Source organism: Eptesicus fuscus, chromosome 20, assembly GCF_027574615.1.
Source record: "Eptesicus fuscus isolate TK198812 chromosome 20, DD_ASM_mEF_20220401, whole genome shotgun sequence".
Lineage (NCBI taxonomy): Eukaryota > Metazoa > Chordata > Mammalia > Chiroptera > Vespertilionidae > Eptesicus > Eptesicus fuscus.
The window spans coordinates 35,335,028-35,356,181 of record NC_072492.1 but is presented as its reverse complement, the minus strand read 5'-3'; the positions used below and the strand labels follow the sequence as shown (position 1 = coordinate 35,356,181).

Sequence of the window (21,154 nt, the reverse complement as noted above, 5' to 3'; positions counted from 1 at the left end):
CATTCTTCCAAGAATATCACAATGTCAATGTTCCAAAGAAGTCTAGAGCCCCAGAATCGGGGTCTAGGATACCAGAGAAAGGATGGAGAGGGAAGCCCCTGAGTCCTGGGATTTTGTATAAGGGCAAAGGCTAAGCAGTAGGAAACAAAGTGAAATCCTGTCAACACTGTTGAATCTGAACAGCAGCCAAGAATGTCCCATTTCACGCATTGGAAGGTCTCCCAAGTAAGCAAAACCTTGAAGCCATATGACAATGTCAGGTAATCAGCTCTTCTCTCTTTTCCTCTCTGTGACCTGGGACACACTCTCAATGTAGCAGCACAGTCTTTCTGAGTCAGAGGCGTGGGCCAATCTGTCAGCCAGTATTTTAATAATGTGGATGAGGAAACCATAAAAAAAAAAAATAGGTGCACGTCCTTGCCATGGGATATCCTTGCCTCTGGATATTTTTCTTTCCATATTAATTTCCTTCCATGTTATTATATTAAAAATAATGTAATGGGTAAAAGTAATCATTGTATTAGATGAAATTCATTCACCACCCCAAATATGACCCTGTGGTTCAAAGGTAAAAGTCCAGCGTAAAGAGTCAACCTCGTAAGGAAGTCAAGGAGAGGGCATCAACCTTTATAGAGACCACTCAGGGATGTTGAAAAAAGTGACACTCCCTTCTCAGCATTCTCTTGTTCTGGAGCCCCTAGTCCGTCTACTGTCAGGGAAAAATAAACACCACCAGTGGAGGGTAACTTCCCCTGTTCTTGTTGGAAACATTTCACTGTGAGATGAACTCAGCCTCATTCAGGGAAAGACCCAGTCAACGCAGAGCCTGTTTCTTCCCTCTCTCCAGGGGTCACTGGTCCCCTCCTCCTTCCCAACGTGGTACCTGGGCGTGGAGGAAGTTGAAATAGCCTTGTGGCAGGGGTCCTTAGCTACAAACTGGTCTTGTGCTTAAAGGTCCCAGGCTGTCGTTTACTTAGGTGTGGCTAATCTTGCTGTCCTTCTTGAGCATCCTGCTGGCATCTCCTGCCAAAACCTGAAGTTCCTGTGGCCCCTCAAATCATCAGGTCCCCGTGCTTTGAGGCCCTGGGCTTCGTTGCCCTGGCCACAGGTCTGCGCCGGACACCGCTGCCTTCAACAGCTTAGGGGCCTCTAACCGGAGCACACAGGGGACTCTGGGCCATGAGAAACCCTCTACTCTGGCTGTTCCGACACCTCCAAACCTGGGGACACACAGTGGAGGCAGAGAATGAGCCAAGATGCGCTGACTCGCCCCCAGCCTTCTGGGCTTCCTGGGAGGACTTCTCATGCCTCATCCACGCCCTGCCCCAGTTTTGCTTAGGCCTGGTGGGGTGGCGGGAGGGGAGAGGCAGTCACTTCTCAGTGACCAAGCAGAGATGCTCAACGCTGGCTCTACCCTGGCAGAGGTGCCCTCTCATCTCCCATGGCAACGCTTTCTACTTCCTCTTCCGGTCTGGTAGAAATCTCTCCAAGTCATTTCTTCTGCCTGCTCGGCACCAGGGTTTTGATCCTGCTTGATCTAGCCTGGCTCTCTATATGTTCAAGGAAACCTCTAGAAATGTAGAAAACCCCTTCTCTCTTCACAAAGCCTGATTTGCACCTCGCTGTGGCTTCAACACGCCACCTTGAGACTGGGACCTGTATCCGAGTCACTGCTAGTGGGCATCCGAGTCACTGCTAGTGGGGGCCACCCGGAATGGTGGGGGCCCTGTACCACCTGACAGGCTTATAATCCACACTGCATAGGGAAGGTCTCCAGTTTTTAATTTAATTGTTCAATTTAACATTTTCCTTCACTTAAAACAATGGGTGAGTTGAAGTTAGCACACCAGGAGTTTCCAGTTTGCAACCTTTGCTAAATCCCATCCCAGCGCCCAGCACCCAGTACCCCAGCGCCCTCTACCCTTGGCTGTGAAGTTTGTCCCCAGCCTTTACAGGGTTACTGACCCAGAATGTGTTCCCTGTCAAACAGACAACCCTAATGTTTGTAAGGTTAGGAAGAGTGACATGATGGACTGTGCGTGGACACCAGCATGAATGAGGTAGGTAGCAAGCGAAGACCTTCCCCTGTGCCGTATGGCTTCGTCTCCACAGCAGCCTGCAGTTTACATCTAGCCCATTATCCACACTCTCAGGTGAAGTTACCTGGTTCAGGGACGGCAAGTCCCGAGCCTGAAGCCACAAAATAGAAGACAGCAGCGCTAAGGAGTCAGCTCAGGCATCTCTGACCGCAGCACTTCAGCTCTTTCTATCAAAAGTAGACAACTTCCTCCTGTACAACCCTGAGACTCTATGCGTGCAAACCGGAAACCCACAGGACAATCTGTGCTTCCAAGTCAGTTACCGGTGACAACCTCGAGATAGTGCACTTTGCGTTGCAGGCAAATTCACCCACCACCCAAATATTTGCTTCCTAAAAGCACCCTGGGCACCGCTAGAACACCAAACAGAAAGCGATAAGCAAAGTAAAGAGAGGGATGGCGTGTGCTCAGAAGAGGCAGGCTGGTGGAAAAGTCAACAGAACCTGCTGAGAATGAATGGGGAGGCAGAGACTTGGCTGAGGAAATGCTAAGAGGCGTCTCCTTTCATTTCATTTTTTCCCCCCCAAATCTGATTTACAGAGAAATGTCATTTTTAGAGTGCCTTTTTAAAAGATGGGTTCCACTTGCTGAAACTCACAGGACAATATTAAATCAGCAGATGGTATCACCCTCTAGGCATGTCTTGCGCGTCCCATGTACTTCCTCCTCTCTTTGCATCGTAATTCTCGTCCTCCTTTCCAAAACTTCCTGACATCCCTCTCAGCACACGCAGTTCTCAGACTCCCTGCACCCATATCTCATCGAGCAGTTTTGTTCCGATGCAGGAATGAAGTCTGGTCGGACAGGATGCCGCAAAGGAGAGAACCCATGCTTCCGTATTCCCATAGGCTCTGTCATTCACTAGATTTATTGCCGGCCCTTAAGTCATCTCTAATTCCCAGCTTGTGTCTAGCTCCATCTCATGTTCTTCCAAATGTTTCTATCATGACTTCTAAACTTAAAACAATAAATCAAAAGTGAGTCTTTTCTGAACAACATAAACTGATGAACAAACACAGAACCAGAGACATAGAAGCATCGAACAGACTGTCCAATCTATGAGGGAAGGCAGGGGAGGGGGTGGTGGGAAGAGATCAACCAGAGGACTTGTATGAATGCATATGAGCATAACCAATGCACACAGACAGTAGGGGGGTGAGGGCATGTGTTGGGGGGGGGGGGGGTGGGAGCGGCCGGGGAGAGGTCAATGGGGGAAAAGGAGACTCATGTAATACTTTAAACAATAAAGAACTTAAATTAAAAGTAATAAATAAATAAAAGTGGACCTTTTCAATAGGCTTATTGCCAAGGGACTTCTTTGTGTCTACATGGAAGCAGGAGGTGTCCCCGATGAACAAGTTCAAAATGGACTCTCATTCCCCACCTTCCTCTCCCAAAGCCCCCATCACTCTGAGTAGCACCATCACCCACCCTCTTGTTCAGGTCAGAACATCAGCAGGTCTCTCGAGTCTTCCTTTCCCTTATCCTCTCTAGCCAACACATCAGCAAGTCTTGTCCAGCCTACCTCCAAAACCCCTCGAGCCTACCCTCTTCTCTCCATCTCCAGTGATGCCATCCCAGGGCAGGCCACCATCACCCCTCACCTGTCATGGCGTTTCCCCCTGGCTTCCCATTGCTTTGAGAATAAAAATCTGAAATCCTGAACGTTTCTTACGAGGCTGTGCCTGACCTGACTCTGGCCTCTCTCCAGCCTCCTCCCATGGCTCTCTCTCCCTCCTCTCCCCTCTCACCACGCTGGCTTGTTTTCTCCTTAATTATTACAAGCCCTTGGCTGTCTCAAAGCCTTTACAATGGCTGTTCCCTCTGCCTGGAATACTCATCTTCCAGATTCTATTTGAGTGGTTTCTTCTTATCCTTCAGGCCTTAGCTCCTAACTCTTTTGCCCAAGAACCTTTTCTGACTACCCCATCCTTGATAGATACTCACTCTGTCTCCCTGGTTTATTTCCCTTCATAAACTACGATTGCTTCACTTATATATTTACTAACTAACTATGTTGTTCCCGCTCTACTCCTCGCACCCAACATAGAGCCTGAGGCAGAACAGAAGAGAAAACGAGTGTTGAATGAGCAGAGCCCACAGACACGGTCCTACCGCTCCAATAAAGCACACAGCGGAGTCCAAGCGAGGGAAAGGCCCCGCCTGATTGTGAAAGCAAACAGCCAGTTAAACTTACAAAAACATGCTTCCCGTTAAAATCACAGAAGATATTTTCTAACTCATTATGCTGAGCCGGGGAGCGACATGCAAAGATAATAAACACATTTAATTTGGAACAGGTGGCAATCTGGCCACTTCCCCACTGGCTGCTGACGTGGGGCCCTTTGAAAAGCATTCTTGTCTCTGACATTTTCTGAGTATAATTTTTATGGGCCAGAGTGGGCTCTGGGGGTGGTCACCCCAGCTCCCCAGCAGTCACTTGAAGCCCCTATTCATCTTGGCAAGACAAAGCTTACCTGAGCAAATGAGTCCCTGGGCCCACCCTCATTTGCATATCTGCCGGAGTCTGGCACATGGTTGTTCTTAGCTACAACTTTATACACAAGCAACCCAAACCTAATCCGATCAGTTGATCGATCAGCTTAGACCAGTCAGCTGACCCGATCAACGTGATCCGATCACCTGATCTAATCAAACTTGGTCCTCCCTGTGGGACTAGCTTCAGCTCTTAGGGTTAGTCTCAGCCCTTTGGGGCTAGCTTGGCTTTCGGGGGCTTTGCTGAGCTCTTCCGGGCTGGGCTCAGCTATCTTCAGAGCCTATCTCTCCTCCTATAACTAATCAAATAAAGGAAAACTTTCCTAACAGAGCACAAGTCTCTGCAGACCTAGGCTCCGCCCTTTGACTGTGTTTGGCTGTTTGGGACTAGATTTGGCCCTTCGGGGCTCGGCTCTGCCTTTCAGGGCTGGTGTTCAGCTCTGGGTTCGGGTCTTTGGGGCAAGGCCTCAGCCTTCGGGACAGGGCCAATCCAATCAGCTGAACCAACCAACTTGATCTAATAAGATGATCTGATCAAGCCTCCTTCTCTCCATTTTCTCTCATCTCTAGCTTCTCTCCTCATTCTCTCAATTTTCTCAGATCTCTCAGTTCTCTCCTCATTCTCCCACTTTAAGATCCTTGAACGGGGCACTCAGGCTTGTCAGTCTGAGTGTTACAACTTGCTAGAAAAGTTGGAGGTATATCAGTGATCACACACAGAGCAGATGTTCTAAGCTGAAGAGTTTTGTTTTTCTAAAAAACTGCCCAGCACACAGAGTGCTTCAGATGGATCTTCTGAGAAGAGCAAGTAGGGACACTGTTATTTCTAAATAATTAATTGTTCTTTTAGATTCTCACCTTGAGGATGCTGGTTTTCAGATTAAGTTTCTTCGGCTTTCAGGGGAGAAAAATAAACCCACACTAGATGTTACAACGTGGTGTTTCTGCAGATGGGCTGACTGAATGATGCCAAAACAAAATCCTATCATGCTCTCTGAGCCCTTACTGCAGCAGAATATTCTTAATGAGCCCCAGATGCAGCCTTCATGGGTACAGATGCACCTCCTTGACTGTCTGCTCCTGAGTCTGCTCATCGCTGTAGATCTGGGGCTGATTAAACATGTTCCCCACCTCCGACTCCCCCTTCCACGTGGTTAATATTTGGAATCTACTGTCTTTTGTTTCCTTCTACCTTCACCTAATACTTTGTCATCCATCCATCCATTCATCCATCCACCCATCCATCCAATATGAGTTGAACCAGACACAGTCCTACATACTAGGGATACACTAGTGAACAAGATCGAGTCTATGACCTCGTGGGATGTAAAATCTAATAGTGGATATAGGTATGAAGATGGACTGTTTGTTGCACAATTGTTCATTACTAGATGGAGATACTGTATGTTAAAGGTGATAGAGACTGGTGGGCGGGCAAGAGTGAGAGTTGAGGGGTATCGTGGACAGCACCATGAAGTATCACATAGGAGTCCACCAGGAGGAGAGGGGTGCAGAGGAAAGGGGTACATTCCAGGTAGAAGGACAAATACAAGCCAAGTCACGGAAGCCTGAGAGCCTATAGCATGTCCCGAGCACTGGGGCGGTTCTGCTGGTGAAATGGCACTAGGGGAGGCGTGGAAGAGAGAATGGACAAGTGAGCAGGGTCAGGTCAGGAAGGACCTTCTGGGTCTCACCAAGTGGGTGACTTGGATTTTTGAGAGCAGAGAACTGTTTAATACTTCCCCAAAATGTAAACACATAATTGATACGATGGGAAATGGGAAAAAAGGAACAGAAAACACAATTTGACCTGTAGTACATTAATCCTATCCCAGAAAGACAATATACTAGTTCTTAGATATTTCTTGACATGCAGTGTTTCATCCCTATAAGAACTGTCTTCTTTCTAATATATATGTGTATGTCTGTGTGTGTGTGTGTGTGCACCTGTGTGTGCATGCACACACGTGTTTAATTCTTCGGTGTTATCACTGGAAGCATTATATGTAGAACACTTGTCCTGCTGCTTGGGAGACATTCCCACCCTTTGTCATTATGACTATCTATATATATAAAAGCCTAAGCGACCGTCTGATCACCTGACCATCCAATGTCCAACAGTCCGGTAGCTATGACACACAATGACCACCAGGGGACAGACGCTCAATGCACAGGCATGGAAATATGGAACAGACTGATGAATCTCAGAGGGAAGTGGGGAGGGCAGGAAGAGATTAACCAAAGATCTTATTTGCATACCAGAGGCCTGGTGCATGTATTCGTGCACTGGTGGGGTCCCCCGGCCTGGCCTGTGGGGATTGGGCCAAAACCAGCTCTCTGACATCCCCCGAGGGGTCCCAGATTGCGAAGAGGGTGCAGGCCAGGCCGAGGGACCCCACCGGTGCACGAATCTGTGCACCAGCCCCTAGTATGCAAATAAGCAAAAATAAGCTGAAAGCATCCATTTCTTTTCCTTCCAGATTAAATACATGTTCATTAAGTTGGGGGTCCCACTTCAGCTCCTTCCTCTTCCGACCACTTGCGGGGCCACTCCCATGGGGCTGTTGCATCACTCAACACATCACACCTGATGGTGTGGTTTTTTATTTTATTGTTTCATGTCTAGAGTTCCCCACGAGAGGAAGAAGGAGAACAAGAAGCATGAGGAGCTGCCTGAAGGCCCGGCCCCGCCTTGTGGCCAGCTGCTGCAGAAGGGCGAGGGTGTCCACATCCCTGAGGACAAAACAGAGGACACAGGAGGGGACCAGTCTACTGAGGAAGGCCCTCCCCTCAGCAAAACAGAAGCACGAAAAGAAGCCAAAGGTAGGGCCAGCGCAGGGCTAGGGACCCAGTCCTGGTGCACCTGCCAGCATCCTTCGGTTTTATGAAACGGGGTCCCGGAGTAGGCGCCTCCTGGGCCGGGGGCAGAGCGGATGTGAGAGGAAACTAAGTTGTAAACAGCAGCTCTGCAGAGCTGCCGCTATTTGTGACAACTCCTGCCCCAGAAGCTCTCATTTCCAGATTGAAGGGTTATCTGGTATTGGGCCAAAGAGAACTGCTCCCAATGAAGCCAAAGGCTGTGCGTGTCAATGAGCTGAATAGCCACATACTGGCTCCTGGGTGCCTGAGGGTCAGCCTCATCTTTTCCATGAATCTGGCTCTCGGAAGGAACAGCGGAGAGCTCCATCTCCAAGGGGATGGCTTGCTTCTGGCCAAGGGCCCACCACGCCTTACCCCGTTCATTGCCTTTATTTGTGCAGAGTCGGGCCCTTCCACGTTGGGCTCAGTCTCTAAGCCCAGGAAAGCACACACCTGAGCCCCGGGCACATCCCTTTAAGGCAGGGGCCAGCCACCAGCCAATGAGGTATCTCAAGTTGGAGGAACAAATCGAATCCTTGGCCTCGGCTCCCAAAGCTCTCATTTACCAACCCTGAGTTAGACGTAGGGAGTAGCCTGTACTGTTTGTGCCCGGAGAGCTGGGGAAGGTGCAGAGGCAACACACCCCTGCATTTCCATCGGTGCCTCTAGCTAAAGAAATCAAACGATTTTTGCAAATACATCTACGTATGTGCTACGTGTGCCTTGCTGATCGAGGAGGGGAAAGCCAGAAGGTGTTTCTTAGGTGAAAAGTTACCTTTAAGCCTCACTGATTCACCGGCAGAAGCAACTCTGGTCATTAGCGTAGACCTATCACTGCAAGTGTTAAACGCAGTGACCAATTGCAGTTGCCAAAGGGGATACATCGGTTCTCCTAATTACCTCTGGAGCCCCATTCACGGAATCAGAAAGGGTGTCTAGTTACATCGACGCCGCTCACGTTTTTGAAAATCAGTTTCAATTCCCTCATGGTCTTCTTGGTTGTAGTCACATTCAGACCAACGAAAGCCGTGACGATGTAAACCAGGTAAGACCAAGGTTGGAAAATGGGCCTTTTGCAAAGCCCGGTCTTACTCCCCAAGGACGGAAACCGGTAATTAAGGGGAATCGCAGGGTAAGAAAAGATGCAGCAAAAGTAGGAGAGCGAGGGGAGAGAGAGAGACCCTTATCTTAGTGAAGCCAGGGCACCATCTTCATCGCACACGGAGTGCAGAATGAGCGTCAACTTGGGCCAAACTGCCTCCTCGCTCAGACACTCTGAGGCTCTGCCCATGGCCGACAGCTTTCGCAGACACCCCCACCCAGCTCCCTGGATCCCCCCTCACTCTCCCAGCCTCCCCAGTGTATAGTCCTCTCCACTCTGCTTAGAGGCCAAAGCCCCCTTGGCTTAGTTACCTTAGTTTCCCGAAGCAACCATTTATACAAAGTCAGCGAAGCGAAAGAACTGCAGAGAGTGCCGAGGACACAAATGGAATCGTCCGTTCGTTCAGTGACTTTGTTGAGCACCCACTCTGTGTCAGGCACTGTTCCAGGTGCTGAAAATGCCTCAGTGGATGACATCGATGAAGAAGATCAAAGAGACTCACGCAGGGAATGCATTCAGGGGCCCATTCCATTCCCCAGCTGGTCTCCAGCCTCAGAGAGCCACGCGGGGAGAGGGTGAACTGGAACACCACCCCCTCCCACGTATGGTCCAGTCTGGGCCAAGTAAAGACCTCGGAATGTCCGCGCTGGCTTCCCAAGAGGGCAGGGCTGTGGCCGTGCGGGGAACATTTGTCCTGGGAGCCTGCAGCTCCGAATCCACAGTCTGCACCCATGTGCGCTCATCTGTTTCTTATTTTCCTCCCACTTGAAAGCGATTAGCACTTTCTTCCAGTTGGGGGGTTCCTACCCACTTCTGACCCCGAAAGGCACAGGAAATTACAAAGCAAGTTTTCCAACAGATGCTTTGACCAGCGTCAGACGGTCCTACCCAGCTGCCAAGTTGCTCTCGCTACATCTTGTAGGCCTGGCGCGTTACGACGTCAGAGGTGGCCCGAGCGGGTGGGCCTGCTTGCTTGTGGAATGCCCAGCTGCACTAGGCAGTTGGCCCTCCGTGCCCAAGGAGAACCCTGAACCCACGGAGATTGTGCCGGGCAAGAGATCCTGGCAGGAAAGATCCATGCACATCAGATGTAAAGATTGGCAGTGGAGTGGTGTGTGTGTGTGTGTGTGTGTGAGAGAGAGAGTGTGAGAGAGAGAGGAGAGAGAGAGAGAGAGAGAGAGAGAGAGAGAGAGAGAGAGATTTTTCAGAAATATTTAAAAAGAAATGGGCTTCCACAGCAATTTGTGGAATCTCTGTGCAGGGAATAGTGGGGTGAGTGTATTTGAAGAACCCGCAGCCACTCCCTAGTCAGAAAGCCACGTGTTGCACGAAATGTGAACCACAGCCCTTGCCTATAACCCGCGTCTGCTCCGGGGTAGCTGGGGAGACTTGGGAAATTGCAGATCAAAGGGAGGTTTTGCTCCAATTTGCCGGAGGCAGGAAAACACATCATCGAGACCAATATTGAGTAACTGAGCATTCCCTACGCATGCTCACCCTGACGAGATGGGTGAGCCCAGCCCAACTTCGTTGTTTTTTTTTCCTTCTGAAAAGAACAAATGACTGAAAAAGGAAGGAGAGTCGATAGAGCAAAGGCTCAGGAAGAATGCTGTGTGGCTCTGTGCATCTCGTCCCAGGTCGTAGTGCCTTGGTTTTTTTTTTTTTTTTTTTCCTTTTGCAAGATGGAGCTCATCCGGCTCAGAGCATCAAAGAATCACAACGTTAGGAGAGATCTTAAAGGCTGATGTCTGGCCTCTAGGAGCCTGACACATAGTAGGTGCTAAATAATTCCTGAATTCACCAATGGTGAAGTCACTGAGAGAAGGAAGCAACCTGGGAATGTATGCTGGCAGCCCTGTGCAACATCCCTGCAAACGGTAGTTCAATCCACGCGTAAATATCACCCGCGATGGGACCATCTATTGGTGGTCCAAGCCTCCCCCACCCCCTACTGTGGATCCCCGGCCAAGTCCTTCAGCGTCTCTGTACCGGACTCCCTCAGGGGTGTGTTAGTGTGCTATTGCCATGTGTCCGGTCATCACACACTTAGCAGCTTAAAACAACACCTGCTCTTATCTCACTTTCTGTAGGTTAGGGGTCTGGGCACAACTTAGCGGGGTCCTCTGCTCAGGGTCTTATCCGAGGCTCCAGGTCATTGACAGGATCCATTTACTTGCAGCATTAGAACTGACAGTGGCTTTCTCTGCCTGGGTGGCCTAGTGGGTTGGGGCATCATCCCATACACTGAAAGGTTGTGGGTTTGATTTCCAGTCAGGGCACATATCTAGGTTGTGGGTTCAATCCCCAGTAAGGTACATGGGTGGGGGTGGGGAGGAACAATCGATTGATGTTTCTCTCTCACATTGATGTTTCTGTCTCTCTTTCTCTCTCCTTCTCTCTATCCCTGCCCCTCTCTAAAATTAACAAAAAACATATTCTCAGGTGAGGATTAAAAAAAAAAAAAAAAAAAGGCAAGGCCAGCAAGACTTGAGTATAACTTCTCAACCCTCTTTTAAAGGGCTCACCTAATGAGGTCAGGCCCACCCAAGTTAAGGTCCCTTTTTAATTAATCTAAAGTCAACCGATCAGAGACCTTAATTACACCTGCAGAATTCCTTCATCTTTGCCATAATGTAACATAATCAGGAGTGACATCCCATCATATTCATAGGTCCTGCCCACACTCAAGCGGAGAAGATAACACGGCAACACATAATTGGGGAAGGATCTCGGGGCACCTTGGAGTGCTGTCGACCACATCCTGTGCTGGAAATGCTGATGGCACCCGTCTCATCTGGTTGCTTGGAAGACTAATGAGATAGTGACTGTAACAGTATGTGACCAGCCGGCAGCAGCTGCTATAATTATTTTAGCATTTTTGAGCATCTGCTACATGGCAGGCCCCATAGTAGGAGCTGGGGATTTGGAATATAAAAATGCCAACATTGCTCTGGAAGAAACCGTGGCATTTCCCTAACACTAAGATTCCCTCTCCCTCACCCCATGCGAAAGTTGGCAAACAGCCAGAAAGCTAAAATACTCCAACTAAATAGACTCAGAGTTTTCTCGGCCTGTGAAAACCACTGTCAGAAAGAAAAAGTGCTGACTTCAATCCAATACTGCAATCCACAGGATTCTCATTTCCACCCGTAAGAGCTACTGGCTCTGACCGCTGATGGCTCAGATGGACTCGAACTCGCGCCCAGTGGTTCTTAGCCGCGGCTGCACACGTTTGAGTCACCCCGAGGGCTTGGGCAACTCCCATCTGCCAAAACTAGGATACCTTTGGCCTGGGGTGTGTCCTTGCATTGGAATTCTTTTTAAGCCCCTCACCCCAGGAGTCTCCAACACTCCACCAGGGATGAGAGCTGCTGCTGGGGCTGAAGCGTGAATGGTCTGGAAGCTAAATCCCCCTTAAAGAGAAGCTGCTGAGAATATGATATGCCAAAGAGACATGAGGGGCAATAAAGCATTTTTTCATTGGCTCCCAGCAAAGACATTGAAATTCACCACACATCACACCTTTACAAGCCACTCTGACATTAAAAAATAAATAAATAAATAATAAATAAATAAATAAATAAATAAATAAATAAATATTGATTTCAGAGAGGGAGAGGGAGAGAGAGATAGAAACATCAATGATGAGAGAGAATCATTGATCAGCTGCCTCTTGCACACCCCACACTGGGGATCGAGCCTGCAACTCGGGCATGTGCCCTTGACCGGAATCGAACCCAGGACCCTTCACTCCGCAGGCCGACGCTCTACCCACGGGGCCAAATGGCTAGGGCCCCTCTGGCAGACAGCTCACCTACTAGCCGGGAGAGCGTTGAGAAAAGATGAAAATGCCCACATTGCCCAGAAAGCCGCTGGTGCCGGCTTGCTTTCTGCTTGCTCATTCAATGCTTACTCCATCGCCTGCATGTATGAAGCACCCACTGTGTGCCAAGCTTCATGCCGGGGGCGGGCCTTCAAAGATCTGTAGGACCCAAACTCTGCCTCCCAGACCGCGGCCTCCAAGGCCGAAGACGCGCCCTAAGGATGGAGAGCGTGGAGCTCGTTCTTCGGTTATGAAGACTCATTTTTGAAACTGCCTCCGTCTTCCCTGACCCTGTGTATTTCCCTTCAGGGTTTAATCACTTCCAGAGAGCAGCCTCTTTTCAACATCCCTTCCTGCCTCCCCCGCCAGCATCCCTCCCAAAGAAAAATCACTACCAAAGATAAGAACTGAAAAATCGCCCAAGTGCAATCCTTATTTCACAAGGAAAAAGAGCAACAGGAAGCGGCAGCCTCATCCTCCCCCACCCCCTCTAACCTCCAGATCCCTCTCGGGTACCCAGGGGCACACGCGCTCCCCACCCAGGACGGCATCCTGAGCTGGGTGGGTGCCGGCCCCTGCTCCTGCCGGCTGGTCCCCGGAGGTGCTTTGGCAAAGCCCACAGAGGCTGTGTCCCCCGTGTAAGGTAACACTGAGCCGGCGGCAGCTGCTGAGACGGAGAGCCGTGTGTGGTCTGCTGTTGTAACGTGAAGACTGGACTTGGTTCCCCAGAACCTCACAGGCTCCTCCAAAGCCCCGAGACACAACAGTTCAGCTGGAAGGAAGCCAAAGTTCCGTTCAGACAGAATCTTCTCCAACCCCCCCCCCCGCCCCCTCGCCTCTGTTTTGTACACATTTACTGAGCATCCACTATGGTCAAGACATCGTGCGAGGCTGTGCTAGCCGCCACCCCCCTACCCCGCTCCCACCAAGGGAGGTTTTTAAAATGTCAGCCTTCCACGACGACCCCACAGAGTAAGTGTTTGGGCTGACCCCACAAAGTCATTTTTAAAAAATATGTTTTTATTGATTTCAGAGAGGAAAGGAGACGGGGAGAGAGAGAGAAACTTCAGTGATGAGAGAGAATCATTGATTGGCTGCCTCCTTCATGCCTCCCACTGGGGATGGAGCCCACCGCCCTGGCCTGTGCCCTGACAGGGAATCGGGAATCGAACCCGCCCTCCTTGTTTGTAGGCTGGGAGCACACAGCCATTCTGAGGGTTTTTTTTATCCTTCCTCTGACACCCCGGGGAAACGGCGAAGCCAAGCTCACTGCGTTCTTTTTAAATTCCGCGAGAAGAGCAGCGCTTCACTTCAGGCCGTGGAGCTTCCCGAGACGTCACCCAGGCTCCCACCCAGGCTCCCACATCAGCTCCTAAAACCTGGGGGAAGGAAGTGAGCAGCACCCAAGGTCCTGCTGGAGGAGGAAAACGTCAAAGGAAACCTAGAGATGCAGACGTGCCGTTCTGTAGCTCTTCACTGCATACGTGCGGGAGATGACTGTCTGACAGCAACAGGAGTTAGGTGGCACTGAGCTGAGGCGGAATGGCATCGCACCCCTGGATGTCGGCCAGCACGAAAATGGATGACTAGCGGACAGCGGAGACTTCACTTACACTAGGAGCTGGGTTTCTTCCCTTCTTCCCTTCCTTCCTTCCTTCCTTCCTTCCTTCCTTCCTTCCTTCCTTCCTTCCTTCCTTCCTTCCTTCCTCTTTCTGGTTTAATAGAAGGGAGCCTTGTATCCTAAGTTGGTGTTAAGTGTGGTCACACATCAAGTCTAGAATGTGAACTGGTTGACTTCAAGGTCCCGTGCCGCCCTAGATTCTGTCATTGCGTTGGGCCAGCCAGCCTGGGCTTGGTTTGTTTAAGGCTTGATCATGGGCCAGATGTCCAGCTTGCATACGGGTCTTGGCATTGCCGAGAAACTTCAGAATGCGCGTTTCTACTTTGGAAGCCAGCACATGTCTCCTGGCCACAGGAAGTGTATTGAGGCATCACCAACGCAGGGGTCGGCACACCAACGCAGGGGTCAGCACACCGACACAGGGGTCAGCACACTCCACGGGCCAAATGCGTCCTGCGACCTGTTCTTGGATGGCTTGCAAAGTAGGAACGGACTTACCATTTTTAAATGATTGAAAAGAAACCAAAACTATATGACATTTTATAGTGCCCACAAATAAAGCTTTATTGAAATGTAGCCACGCCCACTCATTTACATGTTCTCGATGGCTACTTTTGTGCTGCAGCAGCCGCGTTGCGTGGTTGCCATGTTGTATAGTTACAACAGAGTCCGCATGGCCCATGAAGCTGAAATATTGACTATCTGGCCCTCGACAGACAGAGCTTGCTGACCTCTGCACAAAAGTAAAAGGATAATTCTGCACAAATGCAGAAAAATGAGAGGGCCGCAGGACTCATTCTTTAGCTAACCTGATTAAATGGCATGCGGAGCCCTTGGTTATCTTCTCTACTTGGTTAACCCCTCAGCGTCAGAATCAACCCAACACCTGTGGCCTTGGCAAAGCAACTTCCCCATCCTTCACCTGCGGCGAGAAAGGCCCAGCCTGCCCATCACGTTCTCAGCTTCCAGAGAGCGGGTCAGAGTATCCCGTGGCTTCCCTTTGGGTCCCAACAAGCGCTTCCACACTTGGCCCTGGGTTGAGGGGCTCTTGCTTGTTATGTTTTGGGGTCAAACCCAGAGACGTCAACCCTGGTCCAGGCGGGGAAGAAGCGAGCACTGGGCGTGGGCTTCTACAACGTGGCCTCTCTCTCCTCGTCTCCTTGGAACAGACTGGAAGCTGCCGACGCCCCTGGGACCTGTGTACCCACCATTAATCTCGAGTCCGAGCTCCAAAGCTGTGGGACGAAGCTGGCAACTGTCGCCTCCCGTGGCGAAGAACTTCCAAATACACGACGTGAGTCTCCAAGGGTCCCTTTCTTCCCTCGGCCAGGCGGGCTGAGCGGTGCGACGGGGCCCCACATGGGGGTGAGCTGAGCAAACGAGGTGCCGGTGGCTTCTCTTTACCGCTGACCCCATCCCACCCCCATCACCTCCTGCCTCCACGTGAGACCGGTGCAGAGAGAGAGATGAAGCCCTGAACACGGGTCATGATGCGTTGTGAATCTCATCAGGGCTCCCCGAAAGAAGGAAAGAAGTCCTCAAGATCGGACAGTTTTCTGAGGTCCCGCATGGTCTCTTCCACCCCACGTGCCTCTGTTTCCCCCCCAGTTGCGGCTCCATTTCCACTGAGTGAGCTGCGATCTCATCCCCTGCCTCACCCTCTGGTTCACAGGCTCATTTTGTTTTGTGTGAAAGAGGCCTTTTGGGAAAGTTCGGTGGCAATCTAATCCTCTCTCCCTGCTGTCTCACAACCCAGAAATGGCCTTCAATTGCTCCTCACGTGACAAATCTCTGTTGAGCACTTAGCACGGGACATGTCATCCATCCAAGATGGTGAAACGCAGGCTCTGATTTTGAGGACCCTGGGGTGTAGTTGGGGCACGATTGGGTAGAGAGACCTTGCAGTAAGTCAGGTGGGGGGCACAGACTCTCGGGGGAGATGGTTTGGAAGCCCAGAGGAGGAGCTAGCTCTGCCTGGGGGTCACACACTTCCTTGGAAGCCAACATCAGGATTCGGAAAGATGAGGAGGGGAGGCAGGAGAGGAATAGAGGGGGGCTGCTCTGGCAGGAAAGGAGGTGCGTGCGGGTTTTGGCTCCTCTGTGGGAAATGTCCTGGGGTGACGATGGTGATGACGGCCTTCCCGAAGAGAGGCGCCATGACAAGGCGGGGAAGGAGCAGACAGAGGGTCCAGGGTGGAGGACTCTCATCGTTCACGGGATACGGCTCTGCTCTCGGTCGGCTCCAGCCCGATCCAGAGTGATGGGGCTGGTCTGGCCCGTTAAGGTCCCCTGGCACCCGTCTGCCTGTCCCCAAGGTGGACTCTGGGGCCGCCTTCCTTGGAACAGAGTCACCCCCTGAAGCTACCCAGGTGAATTTAAACTGGATGCAAGAGAAGGCGACAGAGACCGCGGGAAGCCCTCCCACCTTGCTGGGTCTCACTGTTTCCGTTTGGGATGTGGGATGTTGACCTGTAATGTCCCTAGGGGCCTCCGATGTTGGTCAGCTCCTCTGTCCCCGCAGCCTCCAGAGCTGCCATCGCAATGGCCGCCTGGCATCCCCACGGGCAGTGCTGGGAGAAATAAGCCAACACACATTCGTTTCCTGCTGTGTGGGAGGCAGGAAATGGTCCAACCCCCTAATTGGGATGAGGTTCCTGCGGTGTGTCCAGCCACCCACTCGTCAGCACACCCCCACGCCCCAGGTGTGTCTGCGAGAAAGGCGGGTACACTCGGCCATCAGAGGCCAGGCTCCATCTACCACCACCACCTTGCCAACCATTTCCCTGCCTGGAAGGTCTGCTCAGTGGTTGGACCATTGGCCCGAGGACCGAAGGGTCGAGGGTCCGACTCCTAGTCAAGGGCACCTATCTCGTTTGTTCATTCGTCCCTGGGGTCGGTCAGGGCATGTGCAGGAGGAACCAGCCCATGTGTCTCTCTCACATCGATGTTTCTCTCCTTATGTCTCACCCTCCTCTCTCCCACTCGCTCTCTAAAGATAAACGGAAAAAAATATCCTTGCGGAGGATTGTAAAAAAAAAAAAAAAAAAGAGTCAATTATGTAGAGAGAGGCAGCATTTGCTGGGAGCCGAGCATGTCCGGGGTGGGCCCTGTGGCCAAGAATTAGGCTGGACCTCGCTCTCCCGCTGGCCACACACGGCAGAGCAAGAAGAGGCGCCAGCTCTTCTGGAGAAACCGCTGGGCGGTTTGCAGGACTCGGTGGTTAGTCCAGAGAGGCGAGGCCGGAGGAGAGAAGGCAGGTGAGGGTGAGGTGGCTGGGGCCTGGGAAAGTCAGTTGAGAGCAAGCATCAGAGCAGCCGTGGGCACCCGGCAGGAGGTGCCTTCGGTAGAGAGCAGGGACGGCGCTGTGCAAGGAAGCCCTCTGGCTGGGGCGGGCCCCTGGGCACCCTGTGTCAGTGTCTCTGCAAGTGACAAACGGGGCTCCTTTGCTCCTCAATTTCTAATAGAAGTGAGATTAGAATCACAAGGGAGGGCCCTGCGTCACACAGTCACACGTCGGAGCCTGCCTCCGGCCTTCAGCAAGGATGGCCTCGGTCGGTGGCATTCTTGGCATGCCAGTGTCCCACGAACCGTGCCATTTCAAGGCCGGAAAGGACCTCAGCCACTGCACCGCCACAGAGGTGGGTGGTGAGTCGAGGTCCTGCAGTGAGTGGCGCAGTCAGAATAGAACTCAGTGCTGTGCAGACCCAGCGACTCCTGGAGCGGACGGCCCTTTTCTCTGCCTCCCACGGCTGTAGGCCATTAAGAAAGGCAAATGGCGGTCCGCCTAAAGCAGGAGAGGCGTGCAGTCGAGGTGCCTGTTTTAAGCAGTACACCCTGACCGTGTGAGCTGGTGGGAAGCGCTCTCTGGGCTCCTCACCGCAGGTGCCTGTGGCCTGCCTCCCCCGCCCTCCCCCAGCAGGGCCCTTTCCGGAACCTCCTGGACATGAAGACGGAGAAGAGACTGGCCGGCTGGAAGGAGCGTCGCAGTCGCTATGGGGACATCAACATGAACAAATGCTATCAGCTCGGGCAGGTCTTCACCCCTTTCCGGGCCCTCGCCACCATGGTAAGCTCGCTTTTCTTCTGGGAAGGGTTTCGAAGTCCTTTAGTGAGACCGGTGACAGACTTTTTGTGGGATGGATGCGTCCGTTCTGGCCACGTAAATGCTGCACAACCAACCTCCCCCAAACTCAGCGGCTTTCCCTCACAAGCATCTGTGCATCTTGCTCGTCTGCAGAGAAATAGCCTCATTCCGCTTCTGTTGACTGTGAGCTCCCACGGTAGGAGGGAGCAGGGAATTGAGGACAATAACCTCATTGGCCACAAGAGGCTAACTCTAGCCTACCTGAAGGTCGGTGGCCCGAGGTGGAGGAAGAGCTGAAGGCAGCTGTGATGTTCAGAAATACCCATCTCAAGGGGAGGAACAAGACTGGGGAAAGGAGAGGAGCCTGTGATGATGAAAGATGGTTCTGTTCCATCCTTTTATCTCACCTGTTACCTTCTGTGCCCAAGTCAATTCAAGTGGAACCATTCCCAAATGCACTTCCTTGGAAGTATTGTTCTAGCTGTGCATATGTTCTAGCTGTGCATATGTTCTAGCTGTGCATATGTCCTAACTATACATATGTTTTAGCTGTGCATATGTTCTAGCTGTGCATATGTTCTAGCTATACATATGTTTTAGCTGTGCATATGTTCTAGCTATACATATGTTTTAGCTGTGCATATGTTCTAGCTGTGCATATGTTCTAGCTGTACATATGTTCTAGCTGTGCATATGTTCTAGCTATACATATGTTCTAGCTGTGCATATGTTCTAGCTGTACATATGTTCTAGCTGTGCATATGTTCTAGCTGTGCATATGTTCTAGCTATACATATGTTTTAGCTGTACATATGTTCTAACTGTGCATATGTTCTAGCTGTACATATGTTCTAGCTGTGCATATGTTCTAGCTATACAGATGTTTTAGCTGTGCATATGTTCTAGCTGTACATATGTTCTAGCTGTACATATGTTCTAGCTATACATGTGTTTTAGCTGTGCATATGTTCTAGCTGTGCATATGTTCTAGCTGTGCATGTGTTCTAGCTCCATATATGTTTTAGCTGTGCATATGTTCTAGCTGTACATATGTTCTAGCTCTGCATAAGTTCTAACTGTACATATGTTTTAGCTGTGCATATGTTCTAGCTATACATATGTTCTAGCTGTGCATATGTTCTAGCTGTACATGTACTCTAGCTGTACATTCTTGGGATTCTCAAATCTGGGTGTGCAAATGAATCACTGGGGAAGCTTGGTCCCAATGTAAGGTCCCAGTTTGGAGGGTCTTGGGTGATGCCTTGGAATTTTCGTTTTTAACATATTCTCTCTTCACCACCTTTATGGAGCATGACTCAGTCAGTGCTTCCCACCCCAAAGTCTGAAGGGGGCCATTGTTCAGGCCGCCTGTATCCCACTCACAGCTCCAGTGCGCACAGGAACCCAGGCAGTTAATGAGATCAGAAAATTTGGGGGCGGGTCCCAGGCATCAGCATGTTTTAAAGCCTCTTGATTCGATGACGAACCCGCTCAGTTTTCCCAGGACTGACTCTCACACTTTTCCTGGAATTTCCCATCTTTTGACACTAAAAGTCCTGAGTCCCCAGGAAACCCCTCAGTTTTTTTTTAATAATAGAGTGTTGTTGTTTTTTAATTTTTTAAAAAATATATATTTTATTGATTTTTTACAGAGAGGAATAGAGAGAGATAGAGAGTTAGAAACATTGATCAGCTGCCTCCTGCACACCCCCTACTGGGGATGTGCCCACAACCAAGGTACATGCCCTTGACCGGAATCGAACCTGGGACCCTTTAGTCCACAGGCCGACGATCTCTCCACCGAGCCAAACCGGTCAGGGCTCAGTTTTTGTTTTAAAACTGAAAGTCTCGAGTCCTTGGAATTTGTACAAACCAGATGGTGGGGTCACTCTATCCAGGCATGATTTTAATGCACAGCCACGTTTAGAAGGACTGCTCTCTGAACATTCTAGAAATTAGCCCCAATTCCTCATGTCACAGCTGCTGCCCATCTATCCATTCACTAGCCAACATTCCTTAGGCATGTACACAGCCTGGAGCTGAGAACTCCGGAGGACCCAGCAATGAAAATCTCCATCCTACCCCCAAGGAGCTTCTAGTCTGCTAGGGATACCGAGTCATGAGCCAAAACCATGCTGCAGACACAAGTACGGTGACACATTCATAAGAACAGCTCCATAAATTGATAGGCCCAGAAGGAGACAAGGGCTCTCCAAATATGAGCTGCTTTCTGCTAAATCCAACCCCCAAGGTCATGATGAAGAGCAAAGCCTGCACGTAGGGACACCCTCTCGACTCATAGTGCCAATCGGGAAGAGCAGATCGGCCATGTATTGGGAGCAATGGCCCCCGTGTATTAAGTTCTTACTATGTGCCAGGTAGAGTGCCAAAGACTTCCCAGATCCTGAGCCTTGGGAATTCTACCCCATTAACATCATTTTATCAACGAGGAAGCAAAAGATGAGGCGTGTTCAGTAACTTGCCAGCCAGCGGCGGAGCCAGGATGAGCCTGCTGTGCTGGAACAGGTGTTCCCACCCTCCATGTGTTATTTCATTGCCGTTATTCTCTGCCTCACAGGAGATGCGAAGGCTGGTATTTCCCCAACACCTGCCCATGAGTCTGCACATGCGCAAAATGGGCATTTCGTGCACCGACGAAAGGACTCTCCGAGACTTACCTTTGTCTTCCACAGAGCTGGGCTTGGGAACGGATGACAACACCCATGAGAAAGAGAAACCAGCAAGCCATGTTAGAACACCTTTATTCCCCCCAATAGTTAAAGCAACAAAATTTAATAACATGAAAAAATAAAAATTACATAACTCCTCTCCGGCCCTTTGCTGCAAGGCTTTGCATTAAAACGCTTAAATCCCAGGGATCTGGGAATGCTAAAACATTCTCAAACCTAACATGGAGATAAGTTGAAGAGTTCCACCAGCATGCCTCTGTGTGGACATCTGGAGGAGGGTAGAACAATTAGGAGCTGTAATACCCAACTAGAATGGAGTCTGCAGTAAGTACACTTTTCTTCAAAAGTCTACAGGTAGGGGGAGGGAATGGTTACAGTTC

General features: G+C 50.6%; 1 protein-coding gene across 2 annotated transcripts; it reads left to right on the top strand.

The window, feature by feature from the left end:
• The first annotated feature begins 46 nt into the window (after positions 1 to 46).
• On the top strand, positions 47 to 20,911 carry LOC114234382 (uncharacterized). Of its 2 annotated transcripts, none has more exons than XM_054709383.1 (5): positions 47 to 260; positions 7,222 to 7,418; positions 15,170 to 15,294; positions 17,920 to 18,066; positions 20,663 to 20,911. In XM_054709383.1, the coding sequence occupies exons 1-5, from the start codon at positions 193 to 195 to the stop codon at positions 20,894 to 20,896; spliced, it is 771 nt and encodes a 256-aa protein (XP_054565358.1). In that variant the 5' UTR covers positions 47 to 192; the 3' UTR covers positions 20,897 to 20,911. The 2 variants fall into 2 exon arrangements, with proteins under 2 accessions (XP_054565358.1, XP_028013101.1); XM_028157300.2 differs by having other exon boundaries at positions 17,917 to 18,066.
• Positions 20,912 to 21,154: the final 243 nt, after the last annotated feature.

Excerpts from the sequence above, each read along its gene's own strand:
- LOC114234382 (XM_028157300.2), top strand. The coding sequence starts at position 193 with ATGTCCCATTTCACGCATTGGAAGGTCTCCCAAGTAAGCAAAACCTTG. Across the intron at positions 15,295-17,916 it reads AGAACTTCCAAATACACGAC|CAGGGCCCTTTCCGGAACCT; the intron begins GTGAGTCTCCAA and ends GCCCTCCCCCAG. Across the intron at positions 18,067-20,662 it reads TCCGGGCCCTCGCCACCATG|GAGATGCGAAGGCTGGTATT; the intron begins GTAAGCTCGCTT and ends TCTGCCTCACAG.